General features: G+C 40.1%; 1 protein-coding gene across 4 annotated transcripts in view; it reads right to left on the reverse strand.

Moving 5' to 3' along the window:
* The window catches only part of LOC129742691 (E3 ubiquitin-protein ligase znrf2-like), a 73527-nt gene that overhangs the window by 45503 nt on the left and 5910 nt on the right, over positions 1 to 22114 (reverse strand). For 2 of the 4 annotated variants that reach the window (XM_055734649.1, XM_055734635.1), the window contains exons 2-3: positions 16627 to 17289; positions 12229 to 12372 (exon numbers count right to left, since the gene is read on the reverse strand). In XM_055734649.1, coding sequence (XP_055590624.1) covers positions 12229 to 12372; positions 16627 to 16723 — 241 coding nt within the window. In that variant the 5' untranslated portion in view covers positions 16724 to 17289. Of the gene's footprint in view, positions 1 to 12228; positions 12373 to 16626; positions 17290 to 17663; positions 17687 to 22114 lie in introns of those variants that run through there. The other 2 variants (XM_055734652.1, XM_055734643.1) reach the window with 2 other exon arrangements.

Here is a 22114-nt window from a genome sequence, read left to right on the forward strand (position 1 = left end):
ACTCGTTAATCATTTTCAACTTATACTCATATTGTGGGAGTTTCATGCGATTTTCAGTGATTATAGTGTACGCGCTGCATTGGGGAATTTTCGAACTTAATAATCTAAAAAGAATGCACGTGAACACATACTTAAGCACAAATTGCGGTGAATCCGTGCATCCATGCAAAAGAACAAAATTTTATAAAACATAAAAATGAAGCAATGCATCTATGACAAAAAAGTAATTTATAATTTTCGCCATACATATTATATGAAATAGTATCGATTCGATATTAATAATCGATTCGCGGGCAAATTTGGCTTTTGATAAGATATGTATGTATGTCACCATGGATGGCAAAACTCCTCAGATTGGCTTGTCTAGTGAGAGAGAGTGCTATTTTTTCGTCCTCCCCCACGCCCACCAAGCTTTGCAAGGGAGAGATAAATCGGACCGTAAACAAGTGTGAGATTGTCAACACATAATAGTGAGCGAGAGCATCAACTGTTGAAGAGAAATCCCTTCTCCCGAAAAATCCATTGCGCTTCGTGTTGAGGAGAAATCTGAGAGCTAACACAGTTTATTTATATGTTACGAGAAAAAATCCTGCTCTCCGAACGCTACTTAATGATGAGCCAGGCGTCCTGAGTTATCAGGATTAGTCCTGATTTTCGATAGACGGTCCTGATTTTCGAACAAATCCGTAATAAAAAAAGTTTAACTCATTTGACCGGTGGTAATCTTCGGTTCATACGATATTTAATTGGATTTCCTCCATTTACACTGAGGTGTATGACTGAAAACACTCGGGCGCTCTTGGTTAGAATTCTCTTCCTCTCACTCATACGCGAGACCTCTCACACTTGCTGTCCGAGTCACTTTCAGCTCGTGTAAACTCGGATATTGAATGGAGCATTATCAGGGAAAGAGGATTGCACTCGGCGGAAGCCGAACTGAAAACAGTGCTGTTAACTCCCGGCTCTTTGTTGTTTAAGAGAGGAGCCGATGTCACTTTTGTCGTAGAGAGTATGACAAATTCGGCAAAATGCCGATTGTGTTGCGTTCATGACAAAAAAAAACTTCTTGATAATTTACAAACCTTTCCTGCCGTGAGGAATACTGCAATTTTCTAAATACAGTAATAAATAAGCAAAACTTTCAAAGTATCTGTATTACGATTGTAAGATTGATAATTGAAAAATTGCTTTATTCATTTTAATCGTATATTCAAGCAAGTGTTTCAATGAGAAGAAAATTTTCAAACTTTTCAGCTGTCGCAATAGGACACTTAAAACTGCTGCTGCAACGTGCTTTCACTTGGGTCAGGTGCACAGTGCCTAGTGCCCATTTTCCGGGGAGGGGAAACACAAGAATGGAAACTGGAACAGACCAGACACTTTTGTCCTGCTGCTGTTGCTGCTCTCCAAGCGCTGTTTTCTCGTTTCGGATTGGAACGAAAAAGTTTCAGCTGATGGCGGCTAGTGTGGAGTGTATGTGGAGAGTCAGAAAGCGAGCTGATTATGTGGAAATAGTAATGAGCATCATTATGCACTCCTAATTATTTGAATAAATGGAGCGAATGAGAATCAGAAGACGACTACTAATGGCTGCTTCGGCTCAGATTTCGTCGAAACAAGACTCAAATTAATATTCGTTTGTTTAATGTTGGGAAAACTACTGCAGAAGTCATACCCGTTTTCGAATGTAGGTGTTTTTAAGCATTTCAAAAGTTGTTCATCGTTTTCCGTTTGTTTTTTCTCTCTCGTTACAAAAGGGTGCAAACTTCAACTGAAACTTTTATCTGCATTTCCAGTCGAGGGTATCATCAAATTTAAACACCCAAAAAAAGGGTGCGAAAAAAAATATAAACATAAAATTCGCTGATCTTGTGTGTTCGTGACTGGTCGTAACATTTCACTTTGTCATTTCGTGATACAGATATCGAACACCAGGGGGAAAGAAGGCTGTTGTGGGTGGAGGTTAAACAGCATAATTCCCACTCCGCCGATATAAATAAATGGACTTTGGTGGAGATTTTCACGTGGATTGTACCGGTGCAGGTGCCTTACTCACTCACTTATTCACTATCTGTTCGCTCACCTGAAACACACCTGACGATGATGAGGAACAGGGACAGCTGACGGCGATGATGGCGCTGATGTAGGTTGTTGTTGTTGTTGAAGGAAGTTAGTAGTTGATGGGTGGGTGACGATAAAGGCTGTTCTGTAGATGGTCGTGACAATCGAATATATAGCCTGCAGGAAGAACAACAACGACGAAGCCTGACGACGGACGACGAAATGATGGGACACTTAACACGTCTACTTCATCGTCGTACCACATCAAAAAACGGTGATGGTGGTGCCTGATACCCATGGCTAGGGAGCCCGTCAAATCCGGGGTACGTGTGTAATATGTAGTTTGGATATTATTTTTGGATTTTAATACGGTTTAAGTTCGTGTGGAGTCATTTTCTTGATTGAATTTTGTTCGCCCCGATGACACGCGGAATTGTGTCGGAAGTTTTGGCGAAGGTTTGAGCAGTCAGTTTTGAGTAGTCTTCAGTGACTCAATCTTGTGCGATAACGCATACTTTGTAAGTTTCTCTTCCCTCACTTTATCACTTTATTTTTGTTTTGTTTTTTCTGCAACTTCCATCACGACAGGAAAGGTTGCGAATAATTATGAAAATTCTCAAGATTTTTAACCTCATTGCATTTGGCTTTGATCATTCTGTTGATCAAAACGATCAGATTCCGAAATTCCTTCAGGTCAGATCCAATAGCTTATTGAAAAAAACGAACACATATAGGATCTCAGCGAAACTTGATGTTTCTTCGAAGAGATTTATTTTTCTTAACTCTATGCGTACCTACATACATCTTTCGAAGACACATCTTACAAATGTCGAAACCACCAACCTACAGAAAGTATACTATGTATGCCGTGACCGGGATTCGATCTCATGCTCGCTGGCTTAGAAGACTTGAAGGCGATCCTCTATGCCACGGGCTGCGGCGTTATTGGATCTGAACTGTAGCCAAATCAGCCCCAAGGAAGGGGACAACAACGTGGGAGTTTAGAGCTGCAGAATACGGCTCAGAGATGGGTCTTGACTTTTTGACTCAAACATTCAGTCAGCGAAACTTTTTAAGAAGAAATAGATCAGTCAGTTTAATTTGAAATTTCAGGGAAAAGATTGGATAAAAATTAATGTTGAAAAACATGCGAAAAAAATGGGTTTGACCCCACATCTTGCGTCTTTCCGGAGCTCATGTATTATTGTAGTATATTTTTTCAGCAAATTTTTTCATCAAAATTCATCGACAAAGATAAAACTGTATTTTAGGCTTCCGGTTTTTTTTATTATTTGATGATTATTTTTATAAAACTTGCTCAAAAAATTTCGTTTTGGAATCATAAATAAAAAAAAATTTAAAACACATTTTTTTTTTGGTCTGGTTTGCCAAAAAAAAGTGAAAATCTGTGCATCTTTCAATGAAATCCGGGCAACCGGGGCGGGTCGGACTGTTCCCAATTTTTTTTATTAAATTTCCGGGCAAACCCGGATAGTACCGGACAATCTGGCAACCTTATTCTAGTACAGAATGTTGTAACGATTGATTATTTCTTCCATGTTTTAAATTATTTTTCGTTTTGAGGAAAAAAGTCTTTTTGAGAACAAACATTAGAAGAGACTGAACCATTGCATGCGTAGGGGAAATAAGGGTATAATAGCTACCTTAAAAAGGACGCTTATTCAATCATAATAAACAGCTGTAATATGTAAGTTACATCATTGTTTCGTGTTCAGACACTAAAAAAGTCTATTCCCTAACGGACTGAAACTTGAAAAAGCAGATAAAAACGTTTAAAAACGCATTTGTCAATGTCTGGGGATAATGAGAACACCAACCCCCCCCCCCCCCCCCCCCCCTGGGGCAGTATAAGCACCATTAATCGGCACACGATGAGCGTTTACTAGTTTTTTGACTAGTTTCATCTGACGATTTGACCTATTGGTAAGGTGTCGGAGAGATAATCAGAGGACTCGAGTTCGATTCCTGGTGGAGGCGCTTTTTTTTTCATTTAACGGCAGCACCACATAGGCTGGTGGTGACCAAAGTAAGAGAGGAGGGAAGAATTATTTTGCTGATTAAACGATTACTTGTGGGCTGAACAGAAGGCCCTTCACATCTGTAATGGAACTTTAAAGTTTCACTAAAGTTTCACTTAGAACTTAAATTTTGCTGTGTTTGACCTTTTTAAAGTGATTTTTGGTTACTTGGGTGAATGACAGTTGTATTTGGTTGAGAATGAATTGATCAACCTTTTCTCGCTCAACGCTTTACTCGGAAGCAAAGGTTGCTTTGAGGCAGCGAAAACGACAAAACCGATGATGTATACGCTCTCAACATGGCCCGCCTTCACGAAGCAATATACATTCGAGGCAGCGAATTCAAAAAACCAAACGAATGTCTCTCACTCATCTCCTGTGTGCCTGAAAAATCAGGCACATTGGCATCTCTGCTCGAGGTTTTTCTGCTGTTGCTATTATTGCACAGCAACCGCACGCAGGCAGCTAGTGTTTTCGTTTCTTTTTCCTCCCCCCTCCTTGCTTCATACGTTGCGGGCCTATGCAATGCAATAAGTTTGGTTGTTGTCGTTGTTGCCTCAACCTTTGCGGCGAGGTTGAAGATGTTCTCCTCAACGACAGCTATCGGCTTGAGTCCATCAAATTCAATAACGTAAATGAGTATGTGTGCCTCGTCTTCTTCATGCATCATGATGTAGCAACCGAACGTTGAGAGAGTTCGTTCGGGGCAGCAAATGAATAGTGTCTCTCAGAGCAGATCCTCCTCGTGGGAGGAGGTTTGAATGAATGTATATGTATCGTCTCCTGTATTACTATGCGAGACCTCAAAGCGTGTATTTTGAGAGCCTCTGATGAGAAAATTGGTGAGGATTTCAATCACTGGTGAATGAGAAACTACTCATTTCTGTGTAAGTAACCTTTTTTTCTGGAGGATCCGAACGGTGAATTTCAACATAATGTTTTCAGGCTTCAAAACATTTTTTTTTTTACATTATTGTCATGTCCCGATAAATGCTAAACACACTGTAATGAACTTTTATAAACACTCATTTAAGATGAGATCTTTTACAGATCCGATCTATGTTTGATCGTGTTCGAAAGATCAATAAACGATCATTCTGATCTCAGCCGTGACTAGATACGGAGACGATTATACGCGTGTTTTATTTTCTGCCGGAAACTCTAATTCCATTGGTTTTATTCTAAGTGTTTTATTGCGGATTGTGAACTATAAAGAGGACATAACAACTGGCGACGAGGGAAAAGAAAACTCAAACGGAATATATCTAATTTCTAGAGTGAGTTCGTAAGTATCGTCTAAAACTAGAATTTCTTGTGAGCTTCGCTTAAAGAATTCGCAGTATGAAATGGTAGATTGCAGCTAGTGTTTGAATATCGCATGCAAGCTAGATCACCTGAAAGACAATTTTAAGTGGAATTAGAGAACATAAATATAAAAAAAAATGTGTTAAAATAAGGGGTTGCACATTGATATTGTGAATTTTTTTGATAAAAGTAAAATAGTAAAAACGTGCTTCTAACGCCATTTTCTATTTCATCCTACAGGTAATTTCAAGGCCTTGACCGGGAACAAAAGAATTGTTCTAGAACAGCGTGAGTTACTTGGGCTAGTAGGTCACCTTAGCAAAGCAACTCTACCGACGCTAGCTACTCGACGCCACTCAGCGCAGAAAGTGAGACGAGGTCTTCGTGAGTCGTGAGAAGGCGTGCGAGTGTACATCAAAGTGCAAAGTAACAGTTTTTGCTTGAAACGTGAGGTGATCGTTGCATATCACTAGCGTCGATTTAATCGCTTTGAGTGAGGAGTGAAGTGGATTCATAGCGTACTGCATCCATTGTGCATTTCACAGTGCACTTGCAGGTAGTATTTGCTTCAAAAGCGTGAGTACCAAATTTTAATTTTCATTTTATTTAAATTGTGCACAGATTTATTCTACTTACCGATCCAATTATGGCTGCTCCAAGTATGATTGGAACGATTGATCACTATAATATGGGTCGATCGTTTCAAAATTACGTGGAGCGATTTGAAATTCTATGTGATCTTAACAAAGTAACCGATGATTGTAAAAAATCATGGTTTATATCCTTGAGTGGCGATTTAGTATACGATGAAATAAAACTGCTGTTTCCTAATGAGGAAGTCAGTAATTTACAGTACAAAGATATTGTAACTAAGTTAAAAGCGCGATTTGACAAAATACAACCGGCGTTGATGCATAGGTACAAATTTTATAATCGATTCCAAGGAGCTAATGAGGGTTCCGAAAATTTCGTACTTGCAATAAAACTATTAGCGGAAAAATGTAATTTCCGTGAATTTAAAAACGAAGCGATTAGAGATCGACTGATTATTGGACTCAGAGATAAGGTATTACAGCATAAACTTTTGATGGACGATGATCGTGGATTGGAAGAAGTAGCTAACATGATAATTAACAATGAACTGGCTGGGGAACGTGCGAAGATTATTGGGGAGCACAGTGAGGCTCAAGCGGATATTTTTTCGATTAAAAACAGACTGGGTCGTCGTGATGGGTTTGAAGGCAATCGTTTTGGTAATCGGGCAGATTACAATCAACAGCGTTATGGAAAACTTGCTAGGTATCGATCGCGCAGCAGGAGTAGGGACGAAAGTGGTGATAATGATCGTCGATTCCGTGGTCGTAAGCAATTCAACCATGCGAGAGCTGTTTGTAACAAATGCAATCGCGCAGGTCATTTACGTCGAGATTGCTGGTTTGAGAAAAAGAACGTGAATTTTGTAGAACAAGAAGAACCAAAAACCGTTTCACCCACCGATAAATTTGATCGTCTACGTTTACATGATTCCAGCGAGGAGAGCGAAATTAACTGTATGATGATATCAACTATAAATAATATTTCTGGAGCTTGTTGAGGAGAAAGTCGGGTGTCGATACGACGTCCGCCGGTTGGAGAATCCAGAGGTGAAAAGGGCATACGTTGAACAGCTAGAATCCCGAGCCTCGGAGCTGCCGACAGACGGAACAGTCGAAGAACAGTGGTGTGGAATCAAGAATGCCTTTATCACGACGAGCCATGGTACTCTCGGTAAAGTTTGTGGAAGAAGAAGTGACTGGATGTCGGATGAAACTTGGAGGATGGTCGATGATCGGAGAAAGGCGAAAGTCGGAATTGAGCAGGCATGTACCGGGTCAGCCAAAGCAGCCGCCCGCTTACGATATGCGGAGCTGGAAAAGGCAGTTAAACGAGCTTGTAGACGAGACAAGAGAGCCTGGACAAACTCCCTAGCCGAAGAGGGGGAAAGAGCCGCCGCCAATGGAGATATCCGATTACTTTATGACATTTCTCGCCGCCTCAGTGGTGCAAGGACTAATGCAAGAATGCCGCTGAAAGACCGAGCAGGTCAGTTATTGACCGATCGAACAGATCAGCTCAAACGATGGACTGAGCACTTCGAACAACTCTTCCGAGTCACGAATAGCGATGGCCAACAGAACCCGCAGCTTGAAGCGCCAACAGTAAGTCGCATAAATGGCGTCAACTCGGAAGCGCCTTCGCTGGCTGAAATAGAAGCGGCAATCAAAAACATGAAATCCAACAAAGCACCTGGGATCGATTGCATCCCTGCTGAAATGCTGAAAGCCGACCCTGCCCTGTCAGCACAAATGTTGCACCGTCTTTTCGCTGACATCTGGGATACTGCAACATTCCCGGCCGACTGGATGCAGGGTATCCTTGTAAAGGTCCCGAAGAAAGGAGACCTGACAGAGTGCGGTAACTGGCGAGGCATAACGTTGATCTGTACAACCCTCAAAGTACTCTGCAAAGTGATCCTGAACAGGATCCAGGAGAAAATCGACGCTACACTCCGACGGCAACAAGCTGGATTCCGATCCGGACGATCATGTGTGGACCACATCACAACGCTACGAATCATACTGGAACAAATCAACGAATTCCAGGACTCTCTTCTGCTGGTGTTCGTTGATTTCGAAAAAGCATTCGACCGACTTAATCATGAAAACATCTGGGCGGCTCTAAGGCGACGAGGGGTCCCAGAGAAACTAGTCCATCTCATCGAAGCACAATACGAGGCATTTTCGTGCAAGGTCTTGCACGATGGTGTCTTGTCCGAACCAATCCCGGTAACTGCTGGAGTGAGACAAGGATGTATCTTATCACCGCTACTTTTCCTCATCGTAATGGATGAGATTCTGACTGGATCGATCGACTGTGCACCGAACCGAGGATTGCCGTGGAATCCTTTAACAATGGAGCAACTGAACGACCTTGACCTGGCTGACGATATTGTTTTGCTCGCCCAAACACAACCGGACATGCAGAGCAAACTCGACGACCTCACCGAAAGTTCCAAGGCAGCAGGTCTCAAAGTCAATGTCGGAAAGACCAAGTCAATGGAGATCAACACAGGAAATCCCTCCAGTTTCATGGTAGCTGGGCAACAAGTTGAGAAAGTGGAGTGCTTCCAGTATCTTGGTAGCCAGATAACGCCTGATGGTGGTACCAGGAAAGACATCGAAACCCGGATCAGAAAGGCCCGATTTGCGTTTGCGAGTCTCCGAAACATCTGGCGGTCACGCCAGATCTCTCTACGAACAAAAATCCGAATCTTCAACTCAAACGTCAAATCCGTATTGCTGTACGGGTGCGAAACTTGGTGCACATATGCGGTGACGACGCGAAAACTGCAAGTATTTGTAAACCGCTGTCTGCGGAACATCATCCGCGCTTGGTGGCCTGGCAACTGGATCTCGAATGAGGAACTACATCGCCGGTGTCATCAAAGGGCGCTAGAAATCGAGATTCGGGAACGTAAGTGGAGATGGATTGGGCACACGCTGCGAAAAGATGAAAACGAGATTTGCAGAGAGGCGCTTGACTGGAATCCAGAAGGTCATCGAAGAAGAGGCAGGCCCAGAAACTCGTGGCGGCGAAGCCTAGCCGCTGAAATCCGAACTGTCGACGAGAATCTTGACTGGGACCAGGTGAAGTCGCTGGCTCCGGATCGTCAACAGTGGAGGTCTTTTACCACGGCCCTATGCACCGGAGGATCGGCGCGGGATCATTAAGTAAGTAAGTAAGAGCTTGTTTGGTCAATGCAGTTGTTGAGGGACAGTTTCTTTCCATGGAAGTTGACACAGGGTCAGCTGTATCGGTGATGAGTGAAAATTTGTACAAAAAGCGCTTTCCTTTCCTCCCGATCATTGGATGTAACAAAAAGTTAATGGTAGTAGATGGAGCCAAACTTGATGTGGTAGGACAAGTTCAGGTGTTGGCTAGTCTCAATAATCGAAAAACAATTAAAACCATGATAATTTTGAAGAGTAAAAATGATTTTGTACCTCTTTTGGGTCGGGACTGGATGGAAACATTTTATCCGCAATGGAAAGCCAGTTTTTCTAATTTTTCAACTGTAAACAACGTTATTTTGGATGCAACCAGGGAGAAAACTCTGGATATAATTAAACAAAAGTATGGAAAAATTTTTAACAAAGATTTAACAGAACCAATTTCAGGATTTGAAGTTGATTTACATTTCAGAACAGAACAACCGATATTCAAACGAGCCTATCAGGTGCCATACAAACTAAAGGAAAAGTTTTTGAAACATTTACAAGGATTAGAGAAGCAGGGTATCGTTACACCAGTCAAATCTAGTGAATGGGCATCACCGGTCATTGCCGTATTGAAGAAAAACGAAGAAATTCGTATGATTACATTGGGTACGCACGTCATAATGGCACATCGCAATCAGTTAAAAATGATACACAATCCGCAACGACGGTGGAACGTGATGATCCAGCCGAGGGTTTTACTAGGAAGTCCACATGGCAAACGACGACGAAGTTCATCATCAGAAGACGAATTCCTAGGATTTCCAGACGACGAGGAACACGTTGCTGAACCACCGAAAAAGCGCTTCGTAGCAATACGCAGTCCTGTTTGGACGCGGTCTAGAGGAAGCCCAGACAACATTCCCATAAATTTGAACTAGATATTCAGCAAGTCGATCCTACACGGGTTACAAGTGCTGAGGCGTACATTGAAGTGTAATCGAGAAATAAGTAGAGAAAAGTAGCAAATCTTTGCTGTCGAATATAGTTGAATGAATTTAATAAGTTATAATTACAAGAATATTGAATTTTCTAAAAAACGGAGAACTGTCATGTCCCGATAAATGCTAAACACACTGTAATGAACTTTTATAAACACTCATTTAAGATGACATCTTTTACAGATCCGATCTATGTTTGATCGTGTTCGAAAGATCAATAAACGATCATTCTGATCTCAGCCGTGACTAGATACGGAGACGATTATACGCGTGTTTTATTTTCTGCCGGAAACTCTAATTCCATTGGTTTTATTCTAAGTGTTTTATTGCGGATTGTGAACTATAAAGAGGACATAACAATTATTTAATTGACAAACCGAAGAAGTTTAAAAAAAAACTGTTGACGGTCCCTATACGGTGTTACAACTTCAGTGATTGTGTGTTTGCTTTAACTTAGCTGCTATCTAACTTTGAATTTTGGTTTTGGTTAAGAGGAAATTAGTTGCTTTTCCAAAACCATGTTTTACTTTAAACTCTGATCGACCACAATTCAACAATAACACTAGAAATGTCCAGAAAATTAAAATGGAAAAACTGGGAAAAACGATGACAGACAGAAAACGCCAAAAACGAGTAACAAAATGAGAAAATTTCCGGAAACCATAGTTCACCATAGTAAAACGATTCAAAGGAAAAAAATGCAAAATGAAATGCTGAAAAAAGGCACCAAAAAAGCAAACAGAGCATGAAATTCGCCTAAAGTACCGAAATAAAACGTCCAAAAACCGAAAACCAATTTATAGAATATAGAAAATCTCAAAACTCGATTTAGATTTAGAAAAAATGCTTGAATGATTGAAAATAATAAATTTTTCATTCTAATACACAAGCTCAGAATCTTGCAACTAATTGCATATAAGGTTTCAAGAAAGAACAACAAACTTTAGATTAAAACCATAATTGATAAAATTAAGTTGTCAAACCAGGTGTGTCGATAATTGTATACCCTGAAGTTATGAAAATCTGAATTCAGAACCTAAATTTTGGAGAAATCAATCCTGAAAATTAGTTAGTTCGTAACCATTTTTTGTCTCGGATTTCTAAGATTTGAATGTAAATCTGAATTTTGAATCTTAGTTCAACTCGAATCAGAATTCTGTCTTCGAGTTTAAATTTAACCAGCTGTACCAAACTTCAAATCCATCGACACGAAACAGCTGTTCCGTTCATCCATAACGGAATAGAGGGGGTTTACCCGATGAAACTCTTTCCTTTTGGATATTTTGGATGAATAGTTCGGACAAATAGATGGGAAGAAAGCATGCACCGGGCACCATCAATACATGTGATATTTACGATGGTGTTTCCTAGCAATATCGTATTCCGGGTCCATTTCCACAACCCAACACTACAATGGTCTCGATAAACACATCAAACCGGCAGCTGTGCCATCAACATCGAACACATCCTATATAGGTGCATCATCATTGAACTGAGCACAACAACTATCCATCGTAAAACGAGAAATAGAGGAAAAAAAACTACGGATAGGGCAATCTGCCTAGAGAATATCGAACCGTATTTTAATGTCCACTTTTCTGAGTCTTCTTTCCCCTCTCGGAGAAATGGTAATATTAATTAAGACCAACATTATTTACTACTTAGCTAATTTCTCCTCAGTACCATCAACCGCAATGTGTATCTATAAGTACTAAAGACTGCACAGCTTCAACTGATCCCCCTGAAATGATCCTTTTTGTCTACTCACAACACACAAGAAGTACACTGACTTCCTCCCGGGTTCAACTTTCTTGGACAAAGAAAACCCAGCATCACACATTTCCAACAAGATGGGGGGCAACAACATTCCCAATGTTAAAAACACATAAAATAAAATAAAACAAAACAATAACGAATTCCAGCTGCCGGAGGCAGCCAGCGCAGTGTGAATAAACACAGACATTTTTCGCTGTCTCTAGAATTTTTCCCCGTTTTTTTTCCTTATAAAATGAAATATGGCTTTTACCTATAGGAAAATTTACGGATTTCTAAGAAGAAACAACTTACCGTTCAAGGACCAGATGTGTGCCGGCAAGGATGTGGCCGCGTAAACTCTACCTAGCGCTAGTGAGGCGGCACTGGCCGCGGCATTCTCCTCGGCCGAGCTGCTGTCGGTTTCCGGACTGGCGGATGATATTTCATACTGCGCTCCTGAAAAAAAAACAAATGTAAAGAGGAAACGTGAGATTTCAATTCCTTGTTTTTTGAAAGAATTTTATTATTTTATTCCTAAAATTCCTATTTCTAACTTCAAACCATATCATTCCATTGCTGACATCACATTTTCGGAAATTCATATTTTCTTTATTCTGATCCTTTATATCTAATTGTTATTGAATATGATTCACGGATCGCATCTCACCGTCAAACATAGGTTGAAACGTTTTGTAAATCTACAGAACGGAGTATGGAAGACTGTGAACTCCATGGGGTATTAACGGCGGAGACGTCGGTCATCATATAGTCCCTGATACTGGACAAAATAGGAGCCAGCTGATAAAACAGTTCCGAGTCGTACCGAAAAAAAGTAATGACGACTATATAAAAAAGCCTGAACTGACATCTGAAACCTGAGATCTACGATATAGAACATAAGTGTATAACAAATGTGTCGGCTAGCGGGTTCAGCGGTTCTGAAACTCCCCTATAATTGCCTCAGGGTCGGCTTAAGCTAAGAGCGATTCGGCTAGCCAAGAAAACACCTTATCTGCTTCGAAACCTCCCACGTTTATTTCTACCCTGGATTTGGTAAGTGCACACTTGGGACAACGTCCCCCCCTTATGTCTACCTCCTACCTCGTATCTGCAATGGCACCACGGATGCGTCGGTTGAACGGCGATACACCTCCTTCGTCTAACCGGCCTGACGGTTTACAAACCCCAATACCGGACCAAGTTGGTTGTAGGTCGGTAACCTCAGCTGCGTGGTAGACGGGCTGACGATCTTGGGAAGCACCGGCGGGAGACCTTCACAGCAATCACTGACCGATGCTCGGGTGATTGACGGACCAAAGCCTCGGTTGCTGACCGTAGGTGGATTTAGGCGGTAATAGCGCTTCGCTGAGTATGGCCACTGGATTAGGGAGCGACGGCAGCAATGGCGGATTTCACTCGGGACGAACAACACCTTTCACAAAGGTAAAACCTCGGGGTCCTGGATATCCTGGAATCTAGCACTTCCGGATTCCGTGTTTTCACTACTAGCACAATATAAGCGTAATTTGCGCCGTTGCGTGCTGGCGTCTTTGGCTACTGCAGTGAAATGGCCGATTTGTGGCAGGTCGTTGGCCCTGTAGCCGCGTATAATGACTTGAGACGTCATCGTTCTTTCGCCCCATCCTGATACTCGATTCGCCTCGCCTTTTCGCCGCATTAAAACAGCGCCATCTAGTCGTGAGGTTCTGCACTTGACGTTGAGAGTTGCTTTTCGGGTTGGTGCGTAGGGGTTCAGGGGTGGACTCTACCGCAGAGCGATTTCTCCACAAATACAGTGTCTTCTTGGCACATTTAACATTTCGCGAACAAGAGATCAACTACCACTGACACTACTAACCGAGCACTTGTTACAAGTGATACGTAAGACGTGAAAAGTAAGACGCAGCATGCAAGAAATGAAGAGTGAGACGTGAGAAGGGAAACGTCGCAGCAAACATGAAATCGTATCAGAAATGATAATAATTAAAGTCGTTTACAATGATGTTGCGAACCGCAATTCCAACTGCATACTGAAAAGATCATATAAAATGTCGTCTGAAGTCGGTTTAAATCGGACATGATGAAGTCCGCCTTGTGTGTAAATTTTGAAAATGATTTGGCTCCCGCGCGGGCTTCAATTGAGAAAATCATCGTTATGTTCTCTCTGCAACCAGCGCAGCAGTGCATCCAAATGGCTAAAAATCAGATGGGAATTGAGTGATATTGACCAATGAGAGAACTGGAAAATATTGTCTTTGGCCAGGATTGCTAGATTCCTTAGGTATACTACTCTGTTGCTTGCATATGTATTAGTAGGCCAACCAAAAAATAGTTATAGAAATTCCACAGAAACATATGGGAAATTTTATGAAACATTAGTTTTGTAGAAAAACTACTAATTTTAAAATTCTGCAAAAAATATAAAAAGGTTCACCTAAGTATTCACAATGTATCAAGCGCTATCGACTTACAAGAAGGTAGTGACTTCAAATCGCAATGATAAACAAAATACGACGGCCAAAGCGCGATCCCAGAGGCTGTACACGACGATGCTGACGAAGATTGACTGCGTGGTAATGGACGACGAAACCTACGTCAAAGCCGACTACAAGCAGCTTCCGGGACAGAAGTTTTATACGGCAAAAGGAAGGAGAAAGGTAGCAGATATTTTCAAGCACATGAAACTGTCAAAGTTCGCGAAGAAATATCTGGTTTGGCAAGCCATCTGTACCTGTGGCTTGAAAAGCAGCATTTTCATAGCTTCCGGGACTGTCAACCAAGAAATTTACGTGGAAGAGTGTTTGAATAACGGAAATAACGGAAAAAGGTAAAAAGGCCATGGAGTGGTACGCCGCCAACAACGTGCGGGTGGTTCCCAAGGACAAGAACCCTCCCAACACGCCAGAGCTCCGCCCAATCGAGAAATACTGGGCTATTGTCAAGCGGAACCTAAAGAAGACCAAAAAAAAACTAAGCTAAGCTCTAAGGACGAGCAGCAGTTCAAGGCAAACTGGCTTTCTGCGGCTGTACAAAATCTGATGGCAGGGGTTAAGCGTAAGGCCCGGCAATTCGGATTTGGAAAAGCGGAAGCCTAACTGAATGTTTTTCCTGAATTTTATACTAATTAAACTTGAAAAAGAAATTTAATTTGATTTTTTAAATAAACGATTTCACCGATTTACACGCGTTTTCCCTTGACCAAATTTTAACCTTATCACCCTTTATGCGGATGGAAGAAATATTTTTAACGTGGTTTTTTTATCGAGTTAAAAAAAAGCATTTCGCAAATTCCTTATAACAGAAATATTTTTATTTTTGTTGCATCTAGAATAAAGGAGCATTCATTACAAGTTGTAACAAGTCATTTTTTAGGATATTTTTACAACTACCTTTGAAAAAAATCTTTCCAAAATTCGAACATTTTGATGAATACTACTAAATTTCTAAAGAAAAGTTGTCTCGTAGTCAGAATACTGAAAGCTTTTGAACATTAATTTTACTATGAGAGCAAAATCTTGCGCATAAGGACATAAAATTCAACAACAAAAGTCTCTTTCTATCTATTCTACCCGATTTTTGCGTCATTAACATTGGATAACATTATATTTAGCAGTTGAACCGGTTTTTTAAACAACATTTTTGATAGAACTTTGTTTAGTGTGACATTCTTGCGTAGAAACATAAACATGGAGACAACCATCAGGTTGAAAATTTTGCATAAGTTCTGAACAAAGTATACCTACTTGTTTGTGTTTTGATTTGAAAGTTTACACAAAATGAGGCCGTTTCCAGCAAAAAGAATAAAAACGACCCAAAAGTCACATATTTTGCTGCATCGAAGCTGCTGAGCCAAGAAGACAGCTAATAGAATTTCAAGTTAGTCGGGAAGACATCTTTGTGATGTTGGAAGGCTGAAGGACGGTGGAAGGACATCTGGATAAAGTGGAAAAATAATGAGTTGAGTTGAGAGGATAGGCTTTATGTTTAGGGAAAATTGTAATTGAAGTGGATTGAGAGGACCGCTTGATATTGAAGCCACAGGAGTCAAGATGAAAGTTAACACATCCGAAGTTCAAGAGAGTTGGGATAACAACTTTTGAGAGAGAGATTTAAGTAGATTGAGAGGACAACTTGAAATTACTTATAGGTACAAATATGAGTTAAGAGAACATATTAAATACTTTGCGAAAATGAACATTCCAATGGATTGAGAGAACCACTTGAAACTGAGCCATAGAAAAAGAACCCTTGATGTGTATTCTATGTGAGTTGAGAGGACAGCTAGACAAAATAAACTAAAAGGAAATGTAAAAAAAAATTGAGACAATTTTCATTGGACTGAGAGTACAGGTTAGAATTTCATAAAGAAAATGAAGCAAAGTTTTCCTTTTTCTTTGTTTTAAGGGAAATGTAGTTGGATAGTTTTCAGATCGTTGCAGACGATAGTAAATACTGAGTTAAGGAATCAGTCAAGAATAGAACGTCACGAAATCTCTCTTTTTAGGAACACCTAATATTTTTCCTTTGATTCTTATTTCTGGTGTTTTATTCGTTTTGCGGAAGATATTTTTTTTCCTTTATGTATTTCAAAAATTCTGAATTGTGAATCTTGATTTCTATTTTTTGATTCCTTTTTATCAAGTTTCTAGAGCATTGGGCTATGTTACATAATTTTTATAATGTAAATTTGAATATTGACAGATAACTTACCAGGTCCAGGCACCACATCTGAGCTGCTGCTGGTCGAGAACGTTCTCGCTCTAGGACTCGACTGTCCACCATTTGCTGTGCTGGCTTTTATTCCCATCTCTTCTCATGGAACGGGAAACGGAACCGAACCCGGGCACCTACGTTGCTCTGCTGGAGTTTCAACAATCACTCGACGAGGTTTCCGAAAACAAAAACCCCAAAACAACAAAATCGTTTGTTCGATTTCGCACCAACACGGTTACTTGCTCGAGAAAAAAATCTACCTCTGACGCCCACCCGCCCAGTTTCAGAAAGAGGCGACTAGACAGCTTGGGACATGTTCTTCTTTGGAAGTTATCTTCCGTTGAGGACACACGTAGAGACCCGTATCATTTGGTCCACACTTCCGGAACTGGAAAACTTTTGTAGCACTGCTTGTGCGGTTGGAATATTCAACAACTAGCCAGCAGACTACAAAGAACTTCTTCTGGCAAACCCAACCAAACACATACACTTGCCTGTCGTCCCCTGGCTCCGTTTTCTTACATCTGATTATGTGGGATAGGTGCTCGATTTTCTCACGCACTGATTAAGCACAGGAAAAACCTCACTCTAGGTTTCAAGCTTTTCACGAGGTTGGATTTATATATTAGCACTCGTTACGACTACTAGCTGTTGCAGCTGCTGTGTGATAAAGAAAAATAGGAAAGCAGATAAAGCTACTGAGCTGATTCACTGGAAGAGGAACAATATTTGCAATTCGATTTCTTCTCTTCGTCGTTTGCCCATCCATATTCCACACACAGACCGAGATTTGCGTAATTGATAGCTCTAATCCAGCGAAAACTTTGAACACTGAAATCGCAAGACGCAATGGCCTACATCATTACACCCCCCACGGATTCCAATTATTCCAACTTGCGTAGAGCTGCCATTCTGTGACGGGTTCTCGGAACAGCTGGAGATTGTATCCTGCCCCCCCAGCAAACTTTGTCCCGTTGCTGATGGATCATTCTAGAAGAACCACATCACAGAAACACCACACTTTGTTCACCAACTTTGTTGCTCTTCGAACAGAACCATTCCGGATTAGTCTTCCCAAGACGCATTACGCACGGACCATTCCAGTCCAGTCCCAGTTACGCCACAAGAATCCCCCGAGAGTGCACAGCAACACAAAACCAGACCGAGGAGTAGGTTGTTGAATTTCCGTCGACGACTGCTAGCTAGCGAATCTCGTTTTTTTTCCTGTTCCTGTCCCAACTCAATGTGATGATTTTGACAAACAAAGTACAGAAGTTGGTTGGCACACCAACATCGCACACTTCTGTCATCTGAGCGGGGAGACGCACACGTACACTTTCACGAGTACATCCCCATCCGCGATGACATTCTGTGTTTGGTTGGGGGTCTCGCTTTGCTCGAAAAACATACTCTTCTCTAACTACCCTGCTGATTGAGCTCTCCGGTTGCTCTCCGTTGGTTTGCTCGGCTCGGACTCACTTCACAAGCACACGAAACACGGGAGATGCGAATTCTACCTACTCCCCCGAAAATCCCGTCGCGGCCTGTGCCAGCTTCCCTCGGACAAGGCAGGAGACACAAAAGAGATTCCCAACCGCAAATACACACGGACGGCTGCTCATGGATTGGCTTTCTTCTTTGGTATCAAACCAAAACCAACTAACACAGGTCAGCTGCTTCTGATGGCGTTCTTGCTTTCTCTAACTGCTGCTAAAGTTTTTTTTTTCCCGTCTTCTAAGAGCTACTTGATGACAAAAGCAGGCTTATGTCTAAACCGAAGGAAGGAACAACTGCGAATGGCTGTCCTAGTTGCAGTCTAAAATTCCGAAATTCCTAAAAAAGCGTGTAATTCTTGTTGATTAACCCCCTGAGGTTTGCAACAGTTTGTTTAGATATACCGGTACAAAACCGATTCAAGGAGTTGCTCCAAAAAGATGTCCGTAGCAGTGCGGCAAAACCGATCCGGAACGTTGCTCGACAAAGATGGCCGTGAAAGAGATGCACCGTAGATGCCATATGACGGTTTTTTTTAAAATAAATTTCATGCAAACTCAACTTAAAAACTCAACTCTTATTTCCGGTACTCTTACTAAAGAACCAGTTGAATTATGGACTGTATCCATAGGTCACTCATTGATTCAAATCCGGTTCGAAGGACCAACTGTTTTGGCACCGGAAGACTTTTAGGGCCGAATTTAGAAATCGCGATTTACTTGAACCGCAAACAAGTTTCATCTAATTGAACTTCTTAATTTCGAACTAGTAAGATTGGAAGAGGGGTTTATTATGCGGTGTGTATACAGCGATGGATTTTTTTTGGACAAGGGGCTTAATGCACTTCCTTAGGGGACGCCTAGATTCTTTTCTCTGTATCCCAAGCAGGGTTGGCAAAACACGCCTGTCACGCTTGACCCGGCTAGTTTTGTTTCATCAAACGACCGGCACCGTACTCAATTGACGGAGCCTCACTAGTCGCATGGCGGATAAAGCACGAAAACAATCAACATTTTTCCGTCATGCGACTGGCGAAGCTCCTACACATGGTCAAATTCCTCCTGAGAGTAACTGGCAAAGCTCTTTACACTTCGATCGGCTGTTGACGGCAAGTACAACTAATTGAACGACTTGCTGGCAGAGAGCAACAATAGCAATAAAAAACTAAAAACGGACTTGCTGGCAGAAGCAACAATAATAATAAAATCTTTTTCGTCTTCAGTTCGGTCGATGACTCGTTCGAATGCGATTGGTGAATGCTTGACTATGAAATTTTTTTAGCTTCAAACGACTGGGGGTTGAGTGACTGGAGAACGAAGTGACTGGCGTATAAGGAACAGTCAAATGAGTTTGACGGACCAAGAATCTTCACAGTCACAGTTTTTTTTACTAATGACGATGACTGATGCCAACCCTGATCCCAAGAAGATAACATTTTTTGTTATTGATTTGATCATTGGGATTTTAACATCTATGGGGTCATTCATCCCTCCTTTAGATTAAAAGAATGATAACAAAGAAATAAAACTGGAAGTTACAATTGTTTGAAAAGTCTTGAGTTCTATGTATGTATTCCCACTATTCCAGTCTAGGACTAAATCATTTGCAAACTAGGAGTGATGACGTATGTAATTTTTATGTCATTGATGTATAATATGGAAAACAAGAGGCTTAATACACTTCCTTTGGGGACACCTGGATTCTTTTCTTTGTATCCTAAGTAAGATAACGGTTTTTGTTGCAGTATTTAACGTTATTAATTCTGGAATCGGTTATAGCTTATTATTCATTTCAATTTTTTGTATTTTATCGAGAAACACTGCAACGTTTTTATTGCTGGTTCTGACGTATGTTGCTTCCTGAATTTACAGTCTCGGCAATTAGAATTTCTTCGTTGGACTCAATAAATATTACTGTAGCCACAGAAAAAGCTCACGATTTATCGTTCTCGAACATTCTCATAGACATCTTTAACGAAATTATCGAAACCGAAGCTAGCCAGCGTTATTTCATTTCCAGTTAGGTGACAGCTTAAGCGTATTAAAATAACGGTCAATTTCAACGCTTCCAATTAAACAAGGCCAAAGTATCTTTTAAACTTTATTTGAAGAAGTTTTCAGATTTTTCAATTTTATTTAGATATTTTCAACCGTGGACGTGTTCAGTGCTGTTGTGAAGAATTAATTTTTTTAACAGTACTTAACAAACGTAACTTATTTAACAAAATGTAAAACCAGGGATGATTCTATCACACGACAAAGTAGGATGAAAACAATCAGCCAGTAAGAATATTGCCGAATGATGTACCGAGCGATGTGTGTGTATTAGGGTACAAACACAGTGAGCGCGAAGCGAACTGCGAAGCGAAATATTCATTCACCGGATGAATTTCGCAAGTTCGTTTTTGAAGGCCGGCCACAGTGTACGCGAATTGCGAAGCGGTTCAACACTGAAAAAAACCTTCGGAGTTTTGCAAAAATTAATCACTTGTGAAAAAATCTTTACAAATTAATTAGCAGAATCAAAGCTGTGAGCGAGGGATACGTACCGAGCCAAAAAAATTAATCCGTGTTAATTCCTAAAAACCACGTTAATTCCGGAAAACCGTGGAAAAAAAACCTTGCGCGTTCTAGGACCTCAGGGATTATGAAAAGGAATCTTAAGGTCATGAATACTCGGTGCCTGGACTTTCTGAGTACGTCGAAGAATAGATTTTTGACACCCAAATCTTATATGGCGGCTTCAGCCTAACACCAAAATGCTTCAAATGACTGAAAATCGCATAAAACAAGCATAATGTGGATATTAGGTGAGAAGAATCAATTAGAAAAAGTCGAAATTTGCAGTCCGACACTATGAAACGCCATCTTGAAATCCAATGCGGTAGATTTCGCTCAACTTTTAAATATTTGAAATAACTGAAAATCGCAAGAAAAAAAAATCTACCAAAACTATGACAAAAATATAACAAAATAATGAAAAAAAAATTTACAATATAATAACAACAAAAATTACGAAACGCTGACAAAACTTTTAAAGAAATATGGCAAAGGTGACAAAAATATTACAACAATATGATAAAAATATACCAAATCTATGATAAATTAGACATTAAAATGGCAAAGCCTTGACCAAATTTTAAAAAAATCTTACAAAAATTAATAAAATTGACATAACAAAAAATTAACAATAATTCCAAAACTCGAAATAAAAACTTTTACAAATATTTGACAACATTATGGAAAATATGAAAATTGAAATAATTATATGACAAATTTAATAACTAATCAAAATTTAAAAATATGACAAAACTTTGCAATAAAATAACATAAATCTGGCGATACTATGACAAAAATCTTACAAATGTAATAAAAATATATGTATAAAAGCTATGAAAAAAATATGATAAAAATGTAACAAAACTACGATAAAAAAAAACAAAATTATGACAAACAGTTGACAAAGGTTGATATAGTACTGTAAGATTTTTGTCATTTTATTTTAATTTTTTTCATAATTTTGTCATGTTTTCATTTGTCGTATTTTTGTCATAGTTCTGTCAGATTTTTCGATCATTTGATTGTATGTTTTTTTTAATAGATTTGTCTTTTTTCGTTCGATTATAGTAGTTTTACAACTTCTCTTCATACTGAAAGTCTTATCCAGTACAACTGCATTCGATGATTACTCTTGTATTTGAACTCTCGGACATTGGCTTAGGAGGGAACTAACTTGCCAACTGAGTTACACATATCACAAGCCCATATATTTGTATAGATTGTGGCATTTTTTCGTCGTATTTGCGATATATTTTTAATATGTTCATCATTATATGTTCGGATTTGTCATTTTTTTTCAATTTTGTGATTTTTATGTCGTATTTGTCATAATTTTGTCATTTTTCTTACATATATTTGAAAGTATTTTGTTATATTTCTCATTTTTCATAGTTTTGTCGGATTATTGTCATTATTTTTGAAAAAAAATTTTG

This window comes from Uranotaenia lowii, chromosome 1 (assembly GCF_029784155.1).
Source record: "Uranotaenia lowii strain MFRU-FL chromosome 1, ASM2978415v1, whole genome shotgun sequence".
NCBI classification, from domain to species: domain Eukaryota; kingdom Metazoa; phylum Arthropoda; class Insecta; order Diptera; family Culicidae; genus Uranotaenia; species Uranotaenia lowii.